Source organism: Calypte anna, chromosome 2 (assembly GCF_003957555.1).
Source record: "Calypte anna isolate BGI_N300 chromosome 2, bCalAnn1_v1.p, whole genome shotgun sequence".
NCBI lineage: Eukaryota > Metazoa > Chordata > Aves > Apodiformes > Trochilidae > Calypte > Calypte anna.
In genome coordinates this window covers 85,856,625-85,877,673 of record NC_044245.1, presented here as the reverse complement: position 1 = coordinate 85,877,673, position 21,049 = coordinate 85,856,625, and the positions used below count along the sequence as shown (strand labels likewise).

The window sequence follows — 21,049 nt, the reverse complement described above, 5'->3', positions numbered from 1 at the left end:
ACCTTTCTTCATCCATTTCTCAAGAAAAAAAAATCTCTTCCATTGTGCACCCCTTCAGCACAAATTTACAGTGCAATTTGATGACTGCTTTTATTACAGCATCTGCCCAGTGTTTTACCCACTGTCATTCCATTTCAGTCTCTCTTTAGTTAATGTAAGGATAGACTCAATGACCCACTATTGTTTTGGGCTTTTCAATTTCCTGCCTTTGCTGTAATTCTGAAATGAAGACCAGGATCTTAAATTGGAATATGTGGCCCCAAATCATTTAGATGTAGGAACAGCCACACAGGATCTCAGTGTGGCACATTTTCTCCCTGGTAACCTCTCCCTGCCAGTGTTCACATGCTAGCAGTATAAAAAAGAGGGCAAAACCAGAATGAGAGTCCCTCAAGAAACAAAAGAATTTTTTTTTTCTTTTTAATCTCATTTGGCTTTCTGCATCCAAAGCATCCTATGTCTGTGAATTTTGTTATAGAGCAGCTTAGCAGCTAAGCCAAATTCATCCCTTCTGTTTTAGAGAACATGGAGGAAGAAAAATAGATCTTAGGACTGCAGGGGCTATGAGAGGTTACCCATACCCACAGGTTGTGTGCCAAGATAGGATCATCTTAACCTGAACCTTTCCACGGCCTCAGGAGTTCATTCTGGGACTTAGCTATATTCACTATTACAAAATATTTCCTTATGATTAACCTAGATTTCCCACAGTGCAGGTGAAGACCATTGTTATATTGCTTGGGCAAATAAAGAGACACCAAGTTTGGGCAGGAAAACATTAAAAAAGGAGATTCCACCCATGAAAGGCAGATGAGAGTTGGACAAGGAGTCTGAAACCCCTTGTTGTATGGGAGTGTTGTATGGGAGAAGTGCGACCAACAAAGAAACAAAGCAACATAAGCAGGTAGAAGTAATTCTGTCAGTTTGCATTTGGACGGGTGTGCAAACAGAAGTGACACAGGACAAAGTGGTGTAAGGCAGGATTGGAAATATATGTAAAAGTAGCTGTTCCAGGTAAATAAAATGATGGTGACAGCCAGTTCTGGAAGCACCTTCATATTGCGAGCACACTTTCTTTGCTTCAGTTTCACAATGTTCTCTTTTAAGAGCTTCCTTTTCCTTCAGTGATGTTTTAATAATTTGCTTAGGTGGATCTAAATCAGTCAGCAGGACCTGGCTGTGCCCAGATGAAATCTCCTCCTTCTGCTGTAGTCTTTCAGTGTCACCTTGAGAGATTCAGTGGTCTAGCCTCACAGGAGCGGGGAGGAAATCTGTTAAAACAGTGGCAAATCTTCAGGTATCAAGTGGCAGATGTATTTGTATATAAACACAGCTGGTAGAATACATATTCATATTACTACTTATCCTTAAGATGATAAAAGAGACCATGCAATATCTGTAGGGGTTGATTTCTTGAAATATTTGCTGTTTGTGTCAATGCTAGCATTATCTACATCTGATATGTAGGTACAGAGTTAGAGCAAGGACAGCATGTGCTGATTTAAGAGGATGAAAAGAAAAGTAGCTATAGCATTTCGCATACACAGGTAGTTGTTACCAGGTCAGTTAGATCAGACTACAGAGTGGAACCTGGTGGTAGCTATCAGTACTTGTCTGGAAATTTATACCATGTTTCTGTGGGAGCAAGTGAGCTGCTGCTGAGCAATGATGAGAAATAATTTCTACTTTATTTAATCTAAGTGAAATGAATCTTCATAGAAAGCTATTAAGCAGAAGATTTTTTGTTGTTTTTCAAACCATAGTCCTTTAGTGTTTTTCCATCTGTTACTTTTTGCTTTAGTGTAAAACAATCAGTTTTGCAGGTCAAGAAGTGCAGCATTTTTTCATCTGGGCCAGAGGAAATGGAAAGCCAGCATTTGTTAATTCCAGCTAAGAACGTCACTGTGGAGATATTCAAACAACTTTGAGTTAGTTACACTAATGCTTTTAGAAGCATATCCACTCATTATATTAATTTTGATGACTCAGGGAAATAAAACTGTTCTCAACATGCCTAATGGGATTTTTGGCCATCTTCCCAATAGCTACCTAAAAATTGCTAGGGTGATTGCTCACTATTGATTTTTAGCTATAGATTCAGCCATTGATTTCAGGAAGCCAGGGATGGCAGATGGACCAGCACAATAAAATACAAATAGGATTACAAGGAAAAGATTGTTGTGAAAATTCCTGTTGAATATCCACTAATTTCCTGGGTTCCAATTAGATTCCAATTGCACTGCAGATGTCTGGTAAGCCAGGAGATAGCAGCAATGCAGCAAACCACAGTGGCTTGCCAAGAAGTAGCACCTTGTTGCTTCAGACTGGCAAGAAATGCCATTACAGTCTGGGTCTTTGCTTGCATTTGGTTATGTAGCATTGAGTGCTCAAAGAGAGCTCTTAAAACAAGGGCTTTAAAGGAAGAGAATTACTGAAAGAGTGGAAGGAGATGCTGTTCCTGAGAGATTCAGTGTGGTAACTGCAAAGCTAGGTAGTAGGTAATGAAGATCTTTTCTTACTGATGAAGTAGCAGCAGAGTAGAAGCTGTGCTGCATTCTGTAATATCTCACTGTGGGGGAACAAAGATGCATGTGAGACAGTATGATGAAAATCGCTTATTCTTAAATTGCTCATCAGAGGTGGTGAAGGTTAGAAACTTCATAAAAGCCTAGACTGAAGGTGTTGACTGTCACTGCTTCTCTGGAGTGTCCTTGCATGTTGCTAAGGAAACTGGGAAGGAAATAAAAGGAAGACAGTCATAGTTGTTCAGATGAGAGATTCTCAGATGAATGAGGGAGGATAAATATTTTGTCTTTAGTAACAAGACCAAACTGTGGCTACAGACCTTGTTTCACAGGGGAAAACAGTGAAAAGAGACCACATGATAGCTGCAAAAGGACTTCACTTTCGACAGCATCTGCTAGATTTGTGTTTTCCTGATCTTAGTATGAGCAGATCAGCAGCCTTTGAACAAATACAGTGTCTGGTTTCAGTCCACTATCTGAATCCTTCGTAGAGAAAGAGAGCCTGGCTTTACCTTCTCTTTTGCCTTGCTTGCATCTTCTTTCCCCTCACACAAATCTTGCCTAGGACCCTACATTTATGTAAATAAAGTGACATTTTAATACAGTCCATCACGAGAATTTAATCCTATAACCTTCCTGTGACCTATTATTCCCATTTTCAGTGGATACAGACAAAGGAAGGTTTAAGTGATTTAATAGAAAGAGAAAAAAGTGAAGAGGGTTTTAACTGGGACATGAATTAAATCTGTGTCACTAGACTTTCCATATCATGCACTGCACTTTTACATTCATAAGCACTTTTTCCAGTCTCATTATTATCCACATTCCATTACTTTCCCCTTTTAGATTCAAGTTGTACCTTCATCTTCTGTGGTCTGTGCCTCTGACTTCCACTTCTCTCACTAGTTGCAGTCTGACCCAAAGCCAATGGGGTTTGAACAATGGGAATGCTTTTTACCAAGACTCTCAAGGGAATGCTCTGTTGAAGTCAGAGTTAGGAAGCCACAGGGAGATTTGTGTTCATTTGCTTCGCTTTTCTTCCTAGAAATCAATCTTTTCTTTAAGGTAATTTTATCAAACCAGATTTAAAAAAAAAAAGAAAAAAAAAAAAAAAAAGTAAGAGAAAATGCTATTGGTTGGTGACTCCTGTGGCCATTGAAAGGCCAAATCAAAGAAAACCAAGGTGTTTAGCTTACTGATCAGTCTTTTCCGTTTCAAATACTTGGATCTTGGACTCATGAAGTTTATATGCAATCCAAATATATCCATGGCCTTCTTTCAGAGAAGAAAAAAGCAGTTGAAAAAATGTGAGTTCATCCATTATCAATCAGGACTCTCTTCCATATAGGCATCCTGTTCCCAAAGCATCTTCTAGCTTCTGGATCACAGAAATGTAAAATTATTGTTACCCTTCTAAGCATGGAGGACCTCTGGTTTACTATGTAAACAGCATCTTCTAAGTGAGAATTCCTGCAGAATGGCAACTCACGTATTCTAAACAATGCTGATGTTTCCAGCCTGCTTCTCTTACTTGATATTTGGCTGTCTTTGAAACCAGCAGAGAAAATTATCATATCAACTGCAAAATTCCTCATAAGCTATAATTTCCACTATCAGGACACAGAGTTTGGGAATTTCAGTGAATTCAGTGTCTCTGTCTAATACTTCACTGGCTTCTACTAAAAGGGGGTTTTGGTCAGAGGGAGTGATGAACGGGTATAGTCTAAAGAGAGATTTACATCTACTCTTCAATTAGTTTAAACCATTTTCAATAACTAGAGTCACAAGGAGGAGGGGATCAAATTCAACAGTTTTGTGGGAATCTGCCCACTTAGAAATTCTTTTCCTGAGATAGGAAAAAAATGGCTTTCTTGCAGGAAACCATGCAATTAAAACAGTTTAATTATGCTGTAACTCAGCTAAAATGTTTTGGAAACAAGTGCTGATTATTTTTTTTCTTCTGACCTACTTCTTATTAAATTTTATCACACAAGATTAAGTGTGCATTTTCATCAACAACTACATTTCACAGTCAAACACTGGATGGCAGAAAGAGCTAGTTTACTTTCTCTCCAATTCTGTGTCATGAATCATTGAATTAATTTAGCAGGGGATGTGGAGAACAGTGTCATGAAGCCTGGTTTATAACCAGCCATCAGTGGTATGCAGTGAAATTCTTGTAATGAGCAATTCCATCAGACAAACAAACTGCATTGGAATTTGAGCATTGTAGAAAGTAGAACGAAAAGTCCCAATCCCAGTTCCTGAGGGACAGCACCTGCCAGTATTGACATATTATTTGGGGTTTTGGGGGGACACTTCATGCCTAATTTTAAAAGTTTCTTTGTTCATATGAATAATTCTTGTGATACTCAGTAAAAGGACTCGCACAATAAGTTCTTGCTTTAATAAGAGCTACAGAATTGGATCCTATGGGAATGACTTCAAGAGCGGTTCCTAAAAATCTGTCATTCTTAGTGAAAATCCTAGACTTAGGTGATTAGAAATAATGCAAAATTATATGCTATTTGTAAATACTTACTATCATTTAGTATATCTCTACCTACAGTAAGCATTAGTCTTATTTCAGTGGAACCAAAGCCAGAAAGAAGCTTATACTTTTCACCTGGCTGCCACAGAGACCCTCAAGTGAATGAATAGAAGCCAGCCATTTAGCAAAGGGTGATAGAGAATGGGAAACCAGAACATACCAAAATCAAAGGTATGTTTGGGGCTGATTGGTTGCTGAGCAGGAAACTAAAATGCCAGCTACCCCAGAGAGACTGTTGTAGGGTAATGCATCAAAACCAGGGGGGAAAATCACCTCAACATTTTTTATATTTAAAAAAATCCTAATGGTGTTTATCAGATAGAGCACTATATAAAAAAACAAAGCAAAACAAAGCAACAAAAAAAAACGTAAGTGTGAGAATTTGGCCAATCTGGTAACACTAAAGGAGGGCTCACTGAGGAAGGCAGCTGTGCCTAAAGTAGAACTTATCTGTGGAAAAAACCAAACAAAAAAAAAAAAAACCCAAAACAAAACAAAAAACAGAAAAACAAGAAAAATCAAATCTAGCCAGAACTATTTTAAAAATAATTTCAGGTAAACTTAATTCACATGTGTTTATTAAACTTAAGGACCACAGATAGGAAGTGGAGAAAGCACCTTTTTTTTTTTTTTTTTTTTTTTTTTTTTGTCAAAAATCAAGATGATATGACTCTGAAATATTGGGGTATAAAGCAACCTACAAGGCTTGGCTCACAGTAAAGAGCTTCAGAAAAGCCATGGAAGCAAAGGGACTCTTAGAGGCAGACAGGAATCCAAGAATTCGTGGTGGATTAATTACAATGTTCTCACTGACTAAAATCAGTAAAAATGCTGCAAGATTTCTGCATGTGTTGTGCAGTTTAATTGTAGTCTTTAAGCTGTGAAAGACCAAGGCACAATAGTTTCAAATAATCAGACCGAGGGAATCACCAAAACTGACAATCTGAGTATATTAAGCTGTGTATTTACCATTAGTACTATTCATGCTCTCTGCCTTCATTGATAAACATCTTCCAGGCTCCCAGAAGTCAGCTGCCTCTGTAACAGAGAGAGCTGCAAGCAACATTCTGTATTTCCTAACCCTGAGCTGCAAACCCACTATTGCTCTTTATGGCAATTTTGAAGATGTGCTTTATTTAAATAAGTTTTTCTTAATCGAAATAACTGTAACAGATGTTTTATGTTCTATTTGTTTTGCTGTGTGGTAGCACTACAGAGAGAGATTAAGTTAACTCCCTAAGTAGCATATTTCTAGGGTGAAACTAAAGCAGAAAACAAAGCATATGTCCAAGGGAAAGTCAAGCATGCATTTAAGGGACAGATAGATTTGCAGTGCTGCCCTTACTGATTCTTTACATGGTGTCATTTTTTGCAATGAAAAGTGTGTATCACTTTCCCAACAACTTGTCTGCATTATCACATTGATGATAGCAAGAGTTTGATTAATATTAAAGCTATGGATAATTTATCTTTGTTCTCCTGAACCACAGTCCCCTATATTCTCTACAGTTTATATGGTTTCAAGTATCAATGATCTTTGTCTACTGTACAGATTGATATATAATTCTAAGTGTTATTGGAGCAGGGTACTGGGTCAAATGGCTAGAATGAAGTTACTGTTCATTAATTAACAATAATAATTTAGCTAAAAAAAATAAAAGGTATTAAAATTTAAAAGTTAATTTAAAAAAAAAAAAAATTAGCAATTCCTTGGAGTTGGGTTATGGTGATTACATTACATGCACTTTGATTAGCAAGGCTGCCTCAGCTATGTTTCTCCAAATAATAATGATAATAAAAATACTATAGATTTTAAAGCTTCATGAATACTAAGCAAATAAGCCCAAACACTGTTCAAATTCAGCAGTGAAATATCTGTCACGGATTTGCCTTGCTTGTCATCATTAACAGAAAGATAGATCCACCCACGAGTCACTGGTACCATGACAAACCGTGTTATGCCAGGATGACAACTTTTCTCATCTAAGTGAAAAAAAGAAGTTAAGAAAATGTCACTGTTCACAGATTGAAGTCATATGACAAAACAAAGCTAATGACACCACAACATTCTTTCTGAACAGATGCCTTTTATTATAACTGATTTGAGAAACATGGTTTGAACAAAGGATATTCTCTAAGGTATTAATTTCAAGTGAGGATCATGAGACTGATTCAATTCTTCGCTTTCCAAGTCTGGATATTTGGAGTTATTTTGATTGTGCCTCCACTTGAGAACTGAGCCATTTTGAACTGAACTAGTGGGGCAGAATGTATTTTAGTGTGAACTTTAAAATTTGTGCACCTCAAAGATGGAGGCTTTCTTCTGTGTATATAGCACTTTTTTGTGTGGAGTGCCTTGTGACCCTCACATGAAAGAAAAAAGTAATACTGTTTGAACTGCTTTTAGCAGAGCCAAAAACTGTTTTGGTTGAATCATTTCAGCCTGGAGTAAGTTAAAGTTAAATGTGTTTGTTGTCTCACAGTTAAACTCAGAGATGTCAGAACTCAGGTTGATATCAGAAGACAGGAGGCAGAAGGTAGGCTGAATTATACCCAAAAGTATTTGCTGCGTGTATTGGGCTATTATCCTATGCAAAGAGAAATTATGTTTTTTAAAAAAATAAAAGCCAGTAGAGATTTTATGCCAACACAAAAAGCTGGGCTGACTGTTTACATTGATACCTCAGGCAAAAAAAAAGCATGAGCTCCCCCTTAGGGAAGTGGTTAGTTTGAGGTGGTCAACACTTCTATTCCTCCAGCTTTAAGCTGAGCTCTGTGCTCCCTGAACCTGAGCTCCCTGTGAGGAGAATTGTTTCACCTCCATAGCAGGAGGTGTGGTGGGGTCCCCTCAGTCTGCAGTGGGGTTCCTATCAGAATTCTCAGCTCTTCATCTTGCAGAAGAGGAGCAAAACCACACAGAGATTAATGAGGATTGTGCAAGGTTGTTCTGGAAGTCTGAAGTAGAGATAGGATGTTCCAGGTTTCTTGCTGCCTTTCTGACCATCTGACTGTCCTTCCTCCCAGGTCTTCCTTTTGCCAGGAATGTTCATCTCTTGTTGTCAGAGAAATAGCTGGCAGTAGCTATACTTACTTAGCTAACCTTACCGGCTGCTGTTGTTGCTTTTTGAAATCAACATAAAGCATTCTCAGGTCCCTGAAGTGTGCTTCCATGGTTTCTTAGCTGTGCTAAGAGGATCCCCATGGTGTGCTTCTGTTGTTTAGGTGTGCTATGAAACCCTGACAGTCAATATCTCTTCTCTGCAGTGTCATCCTGCCAGTGCATGCATCTATGTAAGTCCTTCCAGGGCACATATAGACCCGTGGTTCTGTTCCCTTTGCACATCATTTTTCATTCCTTCACAATGTATTCATTCCTTCATAATTTATTCATGCCAGTTTGTCATCCAGTATTATATTTCTGCCCATTCATTATTTAGTGGACAATAAAGAAATGGCATAACACAGAACAACACAGCATAAAGAAAAAGTACACCAAGGAGTTGGTAGGCTTAATGGTCATATGTAGAAGCTTTAAAGAAGCAATCCAGTTTAGTCTCTTCCATGTCAGATGCTACTGCTTACTGGGGGGGCAATTCTTCAAGCACTTGTGTGCCAAAATCCCACAGAGGCACAGTTTCTGTAATGAGGACGTGCAGTTTCAGATCCTTGGTGCTCCAGGTCTCTCTTCAGTCTCTGTAGATGCAGTTAGAGGGGACATTTCTGGCAAGATACTGAATAACACTTGGCTCCAGGCCTGTAATTAGCACTACTGATGTGAATGAACCTGTTCTCGGATTTAAAATTAAGCACATGTACCATCATTAACAGAATCAGGACCTGAACTAATGCCCTCTGTGTGAATTTGTGTGTGTGTGTTATGTGCACAGTCTCTCAATGCCAAGGTAAGCATTTCCACTTCCACCACTGTTTCTCTTTCAGCTGAACAACAAGGCTGAAAAATCCTAAATGTGTACGGCAATGCTAAAAGCTACAGTGAGCTGTTAATAATGTTGAGAAGTATCTTATCTCCAGTTGAATTGTACCTTTAAAACATTATATGCTGTTTACCACAAGTTCAAAGTGTTTGGTTTTTTCTTCTTCTTCTATACCTTATCTCCTGCTGAACTGGGAAGGTGGACAAGATGGCCAGTCTCTACAACATACATGTCCGCACAGGTTGCTTCTGTAATATAGGAGCCTGCCAGATTCATTTGGGGATGAGCAATGAGGACATCCAAAGGAACCTGCAGGTTAGTTTCTGAATGAGATGACATGATATATTGCCCATGAAAAATACCTAGATTAAATGACCCTGGCAACTTCTTCTGAATATCAGTTCTGATCTTCCTAAGGATGGGAGGTTTGAAGGGGAGAAGAAAATCTGGCTCTATATCAAAAAAAAACCCCAAAACTAATTAGTTAACTAATAACTAATTAGTTAAAAGCTAAAGTAAGTGTACCGTGTCTTGTGGTTTTGAGTCTCTGTGACTTTAAGAATTAAGACAAATTTGATTGGCTTTCTCTGACCTTTCAAATCAATTGCTATGTAAAAAACTAAATGAACTGAAATTCAGTTCCTTGAAATGGGAAAAAAATAATTTCATGGGCTCAAAGCAGTATGTGGTCCTTGTTTATATTTCATTGGAAAATATGAAATTGTGGCTTCTTGTTCTGATTCGAAATGACATGAAACCCAGATTTCCTGCAGAACAGAAGTTCCTGGACAATTCATCTCATGTTGTTCCTTAAGTACCCTTAGTTGTACTTAATAACATTGAAGGATTCTAGACCTATTGCTGCTGGATGTTTAAAAGGTATACACAGATTGGGCAAGAAATAATAAATGAGAATACACTGTGAATCTCAAGCAGTGGAGTAAATTTAAATCACATCTAGATTACTGGAATGTTAGATTGTTAGAACATGAATGTAAAGACTGTTTTCTAGATGACTAATATTTTCCATAAATTGTTATCAAAAGGATGCATTACAGAGAAGTGGGGGAGGCTTCATGTCTGCGCATTTTTCAGAGTTAGAAATTACAGTAAATTAATAAAGAATAGTAAAATATTTTATGAACTGTATTCTTAAAATAAAACATATATAATGGCAGTATGGATATTATAGCTCCTTTACAATCCTACAGAGACATTTAGATAACTTGTAAACACATTTATGTGCAAGATTGATAGCACACATTCTTAAATGTGGAGAGCTCTTTAATACCTCCCTCAGCAAAATTATGCTTTCGTTTACAGTGGAAACCTTGGTGTCCTTAGCATTGCAGTTTGGGCCCAGTCGGTACCAACTGGGCCTCTGCTCGCTCACCCCCCACCCCCACTGTGGGACAGGGAGGAAAAAATTCACTCAAAGACTCCATAATAGTGACAAGGACAGGGAGACTGTCACTCCCCAGTAACGGTAATGGGCAAAACAGACAAAAACAATTTGGGAAGAAAAACTAATCTAGTCTATCAGGGGAAAAAGAAAACATGACCAGAATTTAACACCCCATACCCCTGCTTTCTCCCTAGTCCCAGATCCCTTCCCTGCTGCCTCCCCTTCAGGGTACAGGGGAAGGGCAGGGGGGGTTTAGGGTCAGTTCCCCACACAGTGTTTCTGCCGCTCCTTCCTCCTCAGGGGGAGGACTCCTCACAGCCTTCCCCTGCTGCAACGCGGGGTCCCTCTCATGGCAGAGAGTCCTTCACAACCCCTCCGACATGAGTCCCTCCCACAGGTGCAGTCCCTCAGGCACAGACTGCTCCAGCCTGGGCTGCACACAGAGTCGCGGCTGCTTCGGGAGCAGTCACACACGGAGTGTGTCTTCCTCCATGAACTGGAGGGGGAGTTTGTCATTTAACCACAGCATGTGTGGAAATCTGTGCTTAGGAACCTCCTCCCCCTCCTTCCTCACTTACCTTGGTATCTCTGCTCCAGCATTGCTCTCACCTAGCCCTCTGCAGGTCTTTTTTTACAGTTTCATTTTACCTCTATTGAATATGATACTCTCAGAGGTGCGTCCAGCTTTCCATATCTGCTTGGCCTTGGCCTTGGCCTTGGCCAGAAGTGGGTCGAGAATTGGAACCAGGGGAACTTCCAGCATATTCTCACAGGAGCCACTCCTGTGCCCTGTTGTCGTCGTCCCCCTCCATCCCCCAGCTTCCACAACCCTGCCACACTAACCCAAGATGCGTAGTCTCCTTATGCATAATCTTTCTGTGAACAGATAAGCGATGTTTGACTTTTCAAGAGGGAGCAGGTTCCCCATGGTAATCTGAGAGGGGAAAAAAAGGTGTACCCTTAGTCTGAAGTGCAAAATGCCAAATGACCAGCTGCAATACTCTTGGATTACTGTAGGATTTTGCTAAGGAATTGGTGGCCTCTTATAGGTCTTTATCATGGTAATAAAGCTGAACCTTTAAATAGGAATAGGCCAAACCCAAACTGATAACAAGACACATACCAGAAGCACGATGAAGTGGTGCAGTCAAACAGTGGTGAGTTTGGGACATTCTTATTGGTCCTTTGAGAAGGATCTGGAGGAGTCATTGACAACATTACTGTGTAGGGGAAGGCATTGTTTTATCACATTATTTGCACAAAGACTTCAAATTTGTTTTTTCCCAGGATATTGAATATATTCCTCCTTCCCAGATGATAATTTCTATGAATAAAATGCATGTGAGGGAGAACTGTGTCCTCAAGGGGCCCTGGAGAAGTGTGGTTAGTTTTCTTAGGGTGTTAGATAGGAACTTTAGTTATCTGCACAGCAGGAACTTCTCCTTAGTCAATCAGTCAGTATTTGGCAGAAGGGTTACATGTATATTAACAGATGCAACCTAATTTTGCAAATGTTACATCTGCTCTATTGTCAAGTATAAACTGCATCACATGGCATTGAAATATTTTCTACTATATTGCATACTGTGACACAGAGAGGGTTTTTCATTAGTCCTTGCATAAATAGCATCTGTGTTCACTGAACTCTGACATTTCTTGATTTTAAAAAGCCCTCATGTAAAGAATCGGTTCACACTTTCATTTATATGTAACAGAAATGTGTAAAAAATTAAAATATGAGAAAAACAAAAACAAAACAAAACAGCCACTGTACTTAAAAGAATAAGGAGGCTGATGTAGGACTAAATTCCACGTCCATAGGTTAGATGGATGTACAAAGGGACTCTCACTTTCACTGGAAGTGACTGGCAACACTCAGCCATTTACTGAAGAAGAAACTACTTTAAGTGAGAATTTTCCAGAGAGTGCTGTATGAAAGACAAATCAAACTGAGGGGATATCTCTGTGGAAGTCACTCTGTATTTGAAGTATTTTTCAACAAAGATTTTTCTTGAGTGGCAACCTGTGTTCTCCAAAGGAGGAAATGTTAGAGTGTAGGTCAGTTTCTTCCATCCTGAAAGCAATGCATTGGCTGGATCGGCAAGAAAAATTTATTGTATATCCTGATGATGTCAAGTCACTTTGAATTACAGAGCTCTAGATTCAAATCTCTATTTTGCTAATATCCCAAGCCAGTTCTCAGCTCTACAGCTAGATGGTCACAAGCCACGAATAAACCACTCACAGTATAAAATGCAACTGTTCTGACAGCAAATATCAAGAAAAAATGTCCCAGAAAATCAGTAGACAGTTTGTTCACCTATCTGAATATTATATCCCAGTTTAAATCCTAGTGAACTGTGCAGATATGCTGGAATATACTTGGAGACTGCCATATCTAACAGGTCATCCTGGGACATACCAGCTTTTTCAAATTTTTGACAAGTTTTGAGAAGTCTCTCTTCCCTTAGAGTAGAATAAGACAGGCATCTCAAAATGATCTTGTTCTGAGCTTGAGAAAGTAATAAGATAGTTGCTTAATTTTTTTTTTCCTCTCCATTTGCTGTTCGTATTCATGAGTTAACTTTTTCAACTGTTTGAAAATATTTCTTTTAGGTTAGAAGTAAGAGACATGTTAATAGCTATGTAAACTTACAGTGAAATAAAGCAAGGTTTGTCATAATAGCTATCTGGCTTTCTTCTTGTTTAAACTAGGCTGGCCATGTCTGTGGAGATGATGTAGACCTAGTTGATGGACGTCCCACTGGTTCTGTGAGAATATCCTTTGGCTACATGTCATCTTTTGAAGATGCACAGACTTTTTTGAAATTCATCATAGCCACCAGGCTCTCCAAGTTGGACAATGAGATTCCCATCCAGTCCTCTGTTACAAAGCTGACGACAGAGTCTGTCCCAGATGACCAACCTTCCTTTAACAGTGCAGAGAATTGGTGTCCAGTACCACACATCTCAGACAACGAATTCAGGAATATTTCAGCTGCAACAAAGATGACTCTCAACTGGCAGCCACCAGAGACTGAGGCAGAAAGCATCAGGGCAGCTGTTTCTGAGACTGCAGTACCAACACATAGAAGAGGTGGCAAGCCCATCACTGTCACCAACATTTACCTCTACCCAATCAAATCCTGCTCGGCATTTGAGGTATGCACTTTGAATCATTCTTAAATATTCATCTCAGCCTGTGTTTTTCCTTACATCTCTCAGACATGTCAACCAGGAATAGCATGTGTCAGGGATATTAGGAATGATGATGATTTAGATGAAGGGATTGAGTCCACCATCAGCAAATTCGCAGACAACACTAAGCGGGGGGGGAGTGTGGATCAGCTGGAAGGCAGGAGGGCTCTGCAGAGGGGCCTGGACAGACTGGAGAGTTGGGCTGATTCCAACGGGATGGGGTTTAACACGGCCAAGTGCCGGGTCCTGCACTTTGGCCGCAACAACCCCATGGGGAGCTCCAGGCTGGGCACAGAGTGGCTGGAGAGCAGCCAGGCAGAAAGGGACCTGGGAGTCTGGATTGACAGGAAGCTGAACATGAGCCAGCAGTGTGCCCAGGTGGCCAAGAAAGCCAATGGCATCCTGGCCTGGATCAGGAACAGTGTGGCCAGCAGGTCCAGGGAAGGGATTCTGCCCCTGTACTCAGCCCTGGTGAGGCCACACCTCGAGTACTGTGTCCAGTTCTGGGCCCCTCAGTTCAGGAAGGAGATTGAGGTGCTGGAGCAGGTCCAAAGGAGGGCAACCAGGCTGGTGAAGGGACTCGAGCACAGACCCTATGAGGAAAGGCTGAGAGAGCTGGGGCTGTTCAGCCTGGAGAAGAGGAGGCTCAGAGGAGACCTCATCACTCTCTACAACTCCCTGAAAGGAGGGTGTAGCCAGGGGGTGGTTGGTCTCTTTTGCCTGGCAACTCTCAGCAAGACAAGAGGGCATGGTCTTAAGTTGTGCTGGGGGAGGTTTAGGTTGGACATTAGAAAGAATTTCTTTACCGAGAGGGTGATCAGACATTGGAATGGGCTGCCCAGGGAAGTAGTGGATTCTCCGTCCCTGGAGATATTTAAAAAGAGACTGGATGTGGCACTCAGTGCCATGGTCTAGCAACCGCAACGGTGGTTCAAGGGTTGGACTTGATGATCTCTGAGGTCCCTTCCAACCCAGCCAATTCTATGATTCTATGATTCTATGAAGCCTCATCTGGGTAGGGTACCCTTTTTTCCTTTTCTCCAGTTTCTAGAGTCAAGTCCTATACGCTAAGGTACTTTGCAGGATTTGCAATTAGGCTGAATTCGCAGGATGCAAATGTGTCTTCTGCTCTCCCTCAACAGAAAAATCTTCACATAGTATGCAGTCTTGAAGAAAATAGTTGGATTTGCAAAACGTGGCTAAAATAGAATCAAGTAATTAGTATGCTTTTAAAAAATGACGTGTGGTGGACTTGTAAGCATTGATGGGTAAGCGGCAATTGAGAAATAACTTGATTAACATGTTATAATTGAGAGGAGGCTGATTTACATTACAAAGAAATGTTATCATTAAAAATACATTTGCAACAGAAATATGACATTTAAGTGTTGCTGCACTATTTGAAAGTTCACTCCTTGAAAATTTTAATTGCTTTTTACCAAGTTATTAATATCATCACCTTAGCTGTGACTTTTTTTTTTTAATAATGCATGGTGAAATAGGTGTATAGCACACACATGATTCAGAATGTGACTCTGCTTAGCACCATAGTGGGAAATTATTTAATGAATGTCAATATCATTATAATTTTCCTTATGAAAACTTGCTGGTGTAGGTCACTGTCTCACATCTGAGTGAAAATTGGGGTCAATGAATTTGGTGGCAAATCACCTTCACTTAAAATACGGCTTCTCAACTGATTTGATGATGGTTTTTTGCTTAATGCAAAAAGAGGCTGGGGAATTATAGCAAAGGCTGTTAAATGATCAACTAAACATCTGTATTTTCAAATTCGGTTTGGCTTATGATGTCTTTAATTCAGACACACAATTTTGAGCATTAAATGAGACCTGTGCAAACAATTTCCATGTCCTATTAACCTCTCACTAAATCAGACTAGGTAGAAAGTCATCACATGTGGAAATAGTTTAATCTTTGTTCAAGTTTTGCAGCTATTACAGCTGTATTACAGAAGCCCACTACAGAAATCCCTGAAATATATTGTAGTAGTACTAGGGCCTCTTTGGGGTTAAATTGTTTTTACTGTGCAGGCTGGTGTTGTGAGATACATACCACAACATTCAGTGCTAGGAAGGCTTTGAAGTGATTGTGCCTAGGAGCAGGTAAGAAGTGCCTTTCATGAAAGACAGCTCATGTTCCCCACAAGCTGATCCAAGTTCCTTCTCTTCAAGCTCTGTGAGAGGAGACAGCTGCAGGTGATTAATTCATACAAACCTGTTTCTCTCTTTAGCAGATGGAACATCAACTGTCAGAGACTGGATTGCCAAAGTGTGGTATACAATTACATATACTGCCTTCTGTATACAGTTTTGGAAAGGAATGGAGTTCACTATCAATAGCCTTTAATTCTTCTCCTTCTCAAAAAGCATTTTTTATGCTTTTCCACCTAGTTCATAGAAGATACATGAGTTCTTCTGAAAGAATAGTAGAAGTTGCCCTTATCAATAGGATGAAAAAGGGCTTTTCAAGTATAACGAGAGCAGAAGGTGAAGCCAAAAGTTAGATTGATTTTCAGTATTTTTCAATATTTAGGTAAATAAAACAAAATTACAAAAAAAAAAAAAAGACATTTGCTTTCCAATTTTCTTCCTGTCCTCCAGGTGTTCTTCAGGTTTTGTTCCCAAAGGTCTTGAGTGACACTTCTATACTTGTCCTACATTTATATTCAGCCTCCGAAAGATCTGTCAGTCTCATTGACTGTAGAAGCAAATGGCTACTTAGAGGCCACCATTTGTAATGAGCTGTAAAAATCAGTTAATCCCATTCTAAATCAAGAAGTGGTTTGGTTTTTTTCCCTAGTGGCTAAAAGTAAAACAGAAAGTAAGTTCTGCTAGAACCCACATTATTGCTAACTGCAACACCCTCCACAAATCAATGTCTTTACTTCAACTTCAACCTGTATTGCATTGAATGGGGAAAATAAACCATGCCACATGGCACTGGAGTTTGCAGCAAGACATGCTAGAGAAACCTTACCACAACTGAGTGGATTCTAATCCTGAAAATCATTTTGCCTTTTAAAATATTGATTGTACCAGCATATCTAGGCTTTACCATTCAAAGATGGAATCCCATAGAAAATTACACCTTTACAAGTCTCTTAGTGACCTTTGTCATACAGATGCCACACTTAACATCGATTATCTCCTTACTTTAGTAAACACATAAAGTTCTGAAGCAATGATTATGTACCTTGTAGTTTCCTTGGTCTTGAGGTAGAAGCCAAGCATTGAAATTCAATTTTATGTTTTAAATGTAAAATAGTTTTAGATGCTTTGTAGTTTTTGGAAAGTTAGAAAAATATTTTCCTAATCAAAATTTTATCTCCTTTTTAACCAGTGGTAAGATAGCTCCAAGGCAGTTGATGTGGAAAGGTGAAAGTGGTTTAGCAATAAATTTGCTTATCTTGTAGATGATATAAGATACTTGAAATCAGAATTTCATAGATTTGTTAGTTCAAGTGCAGGCCTCCAGCTGGCATGGCAGGTCAAACCTGTAGCATGTGTAGTAAATGGACCTTATTGTAAGTAGCTGACCACTTGGATTTGTCTAAAATAATATGTGCAGTGGAAAATTACAGCTGTGTGTGCATGACCCAGCCCATCTGCCAGTGAAGTCTCCCTGCTGACTTGTTGCAGGGTAGATGACTTGATTGGTGGAGGGAGGACAAACTTAATGAGGATATGAGTACCAAATCAAAGCTGTTTGATCTCCTCTTTGGTCACATAATATACTTCTCTCCTAAACTCTGGTTTCCCTGCTCTCTTCTGAGTGTTTTAGTATGGGAGGTGCTTGACCTTCAGAGAAAATGAGAGTGCAAAGTGCTTTGGCAGCTGGGAGGGTGAAGCTTGGCATGAAGATCATCAGCTCACTGCAGGGTAGTTAGTTCCTATAGCATGTGTAGGAAGTACAGACATAAAGTGTCCCTGGCCACAAGACAGGCTCTTCCATTCAGTGTTGTTCCATGAGGTTTATACGGACAGCTCAGGAATCAGAGAGCAAAATATTCTAATATTCTAATATTCAGCTTCATAAATGCCCTTTCTTTCCCCTCAGTTGTTTTATTAAATGGGAAGAAGCAAAGAATAGGGGTAAACTTTATCCCAGATCACCTTTTTTTTTTTTTTCCCAACATAAAAATGTGTTTTAAACATGCATTTTTAAACATGAACATCTCTCATGTCAATGAATTTTGCATAATTACATAAAGCAGTGCCCAGTGAAAAAGGTCAGGACTTTAAATATTAATAACTTTATTATTCATGCAGTAGTTTTCAGAGTATAAAAATTGCATCTCAACACAGAAGACAAATTATTTTTTAATTTAAAACACAATGCAAATTCCTAATGATCAGTGGATAAATTATACGTAAGACTTACTAACATTTTTAAACTTGCATAATTTAAAACCTATTTAGTGATTCCTTTAATGTGTTCAAAAATTGTTAGCCTTCATGTTGACATTACTGTGAAGTATGGAAAAATGCAGCTCAAAATGTTTTAAAAAAAAGTCAGGGGAAAAAAACCAAAACCAAAACAAAGCATGTTTTTTTCAATTAATATTTTTAAATTCCAAGAAAAAAAATTCTAAAGCAGATAGGATAATAAATACTGTGTAGTGGCTGCATAATGCAATGAACTTTGCTTGTGACAGGTAGCAAAGACCTTTTGTTGGATGATTAGGCCATCTGCCATGCTAGAAATGAAGGTGCATGCCAGCATCTATGAGTGAAATCATGGTGTTCTTGATTTCTTTCTGCCCTCCCTCTTCTAATTCGTCTCAGTAGTCTGAGATGGCCAGATAAATTCAGGGAATCAAGTTAGAACCTCTGTAACACATTATTTCTTCCTGCAATGTACACTAACCTGTTTTGTTACTTCACTGTAAGCTTCATTGGTTGCTTTGCTTCACTGTAATGTTTGCTTTAATATAGATATTTTGTGACATCTGAGCACCCTGACTCTCCTCCTGCTGCTGGGAGGTCCACTGGGATGTGGATCGTCCCTGCAGCCTGGGTCATTTCTGCTGGCCTTGGGCAGACATCTCAGGTGTAATCCAAGGGAGCCAAATTGAACTGCCCTTCTTGCATCTCAAATGAAAACAGAGCAGGCAGAATTTGCTTGAACCGCTCTAATTCAATTTCTTGCAGTCATTTAACAATCCCTCCAGCCTCTGAAATAACAGGGGAAGGCAGACTGCACAGGTCATGTGGCTAAGTACTAAGAATAGAAATGTTTATGTTCTTCCATGCTCATCTCCAGTATCAGTGCTAGGAACAAACCAGCTCTATTTCATGACCATCTGTGACTCTGTCCAAGGCAGGTATGCAGTTATTTTGATGTTGCAGCTGTATTTATCAGGGTCCTAGCAACCTATGCAATACAATAAGGTAAAAAGTGTAGGAAGTAGGGCACCATATACAGGCAACATGCATGAGAGAGACTTACTGCCAGACACATGTATCCACGATTCTTGACACAATGGCAAATTCCCAGAGGAAGGGGGACAATGTGCTGAGGACCTGTAGTCATGTGCTGCATTGAAGAGTGGAATTACTTGCCTTTATTTTGGACCTACCAGGGACATTTTAAATGGAAGGTCTTGATTGTATCCAAGTATCTGCAATCTTTCAGCTGAGATTTCAAAAAACTGCCTAGAAGCATGTAAGAATTAGCTGAAGCACTGATTAAAGAGAAGATACTTTGTTTTGCTCATAAAACCTCTTCTTCGGTGCAGGGTCAGCAAACACCTAAACTATTTCCTGACAAACTGTGCTGTCCATTTCCAAAACAACATAATTTTACAACAGGAAGATGGGACTCCTCATCTTCATGCTCTTTTTCTGCCTTTCTGCTCTTTTATTTTATTCTGCTAATTATGTCTTTCAAATCCTGGAAAGATCTTTTGGATCCATGGGAGGATGTGTTACCAATCAGTGATCTTTTGTTTTGGAAGAGAGATTTGTTAGCAGGAAATTTTTGCAGCTCTCAGGTGATCACCAGCTGTCCAAATGCATTTTGTGATTTTATTATACAGGATAACAAAAAAATACTGGCCTCTCCTGTAGAGAAACAAGATAAACCAGGTGCCTCGAGTTGCCAAAGAGTGGGTGTGAGTCCACCTGTGCCTGGTTAGGGCAGGCCCCCTATTACCAGGGGGCCAATAAAGGTGGGACACACACCCACAGAGCAAAGCTCACTCTGGTGGGAGGCAATGGAGAGGTCAGCAGCTCATCGAGCCTCAGGAGCAAGAAAGGCTCCTCCTGCTACACTCTCCAAAGAGTAATTTCCAGCAAGGACAAAAGTCTGTTCTTTCAGATTATATTACAGTCTTTGGGCTATGGTTCCTCTCCTAAAAAGGCAAAGCAGAAGTTGACATCATTTGGGTGCTGACAGTTTGAGGCACTTGAACAATGTGGTGTCAGGTGATAGTCAGACCTAAAGTTTTCGGGTTTTACTGAATTTTTCATCTATGCACACTTTAAAAATTGTAAAAAGACTTCTATAAACCAACTACATTGATAAAATACATTTCTTATCCCTAAATTTTTTCCATGCCTTTTCTGTACTCAATAATTTTGATATCACTGTGGCCAAATTAGTTCAGCTTTAAGATTTCATTTCAGAGTGCCTGCCTTCAGTTTTCTTCAGTCAGTCCACCAGAGTCAGGCTACTGCTGCAGGCTCCTATAAAACCTAGGCAAGTTTTTAAGAGTAGGATGTTGTGGTTCTGTGAGGTTTTGGATAAAGTTTATGCTATGTGATTTTTAATTAATCTAACCAGTGCTTCTAGCCATACTTTTCTCCAGAGAATCAGACTGTGTCTGACATATCTCTTCTTCCACAGTGTTTGCTGAAGTCTTTTGCCAGTTACTTCATGTGAGCTGCACTAAGCTTCTCTACAAGATTCAACAAAGTTCATCTGTAGTTAATTTTCTCTGTATTCAACTGTGACTATAAAGCATACATGAGTTGAAGTGATATGTTTAGATACCCAGCATTATGTTAAAAGTATGGTATTAGTATTTTAACATTCTGAAGAAGAAGACAGTTATTAATATCACCCAAAGGCGTTACTAAAATTGCTCTTTTTGGATTTCAGTATTACCATCTGTGTAGCATCAGTAACAGATGTTATTTTCACCAAAAAAATGTACATGAAAGCAAGGACAATATGTTTATATAAGCTATTGAATGTAAAGAGTGCTATAAAAGTAATGGAAGAACAGATAGCAAAGAAAACAATGTGTTTTGTGGAAGGGGATCTGGAGAACCTGTCATGCTCCTAACTAAACCAGAAACCTCAGTGGTGGAGGTTTTCTCAAATGGATTAATTCATAAACTTGTTCCAGTTTCATGAAAAATGTCAAAGTTTTTTTCAGAATTTTGAATTTCACATTTGTCTTGTGTTTTTG

General features: G+C 39.3%; 1 protein-coding gene across 1 annotated transcript in view; it reads left to right on the top strand.

Annotated features, from left to right (window-relative positions):
- The window catches only part of MOCOS (molybdenum cofactor sulfurase), a 217,020-nt gene that overhangs the window by 170,664 nt on the left and 25,307 nt on the right, over positions 1 to 21,049 (top strand). Inside the window, exons 7-8 of the mRNA XM_030446400.1 lie at positions 9,210 to 9,326; positions 13,132 to 13,578. Of these exons, the coding sequence (XP_030302260.1) occupies positions 9,210 to 9,326; positions 13,132 to 13,578 (564 nt within the window). The remainder of the gene's footprint in view (positions 1 to 9,209; positions 9,327 to 13,131; positions 13,579 to 21,049) is intronic.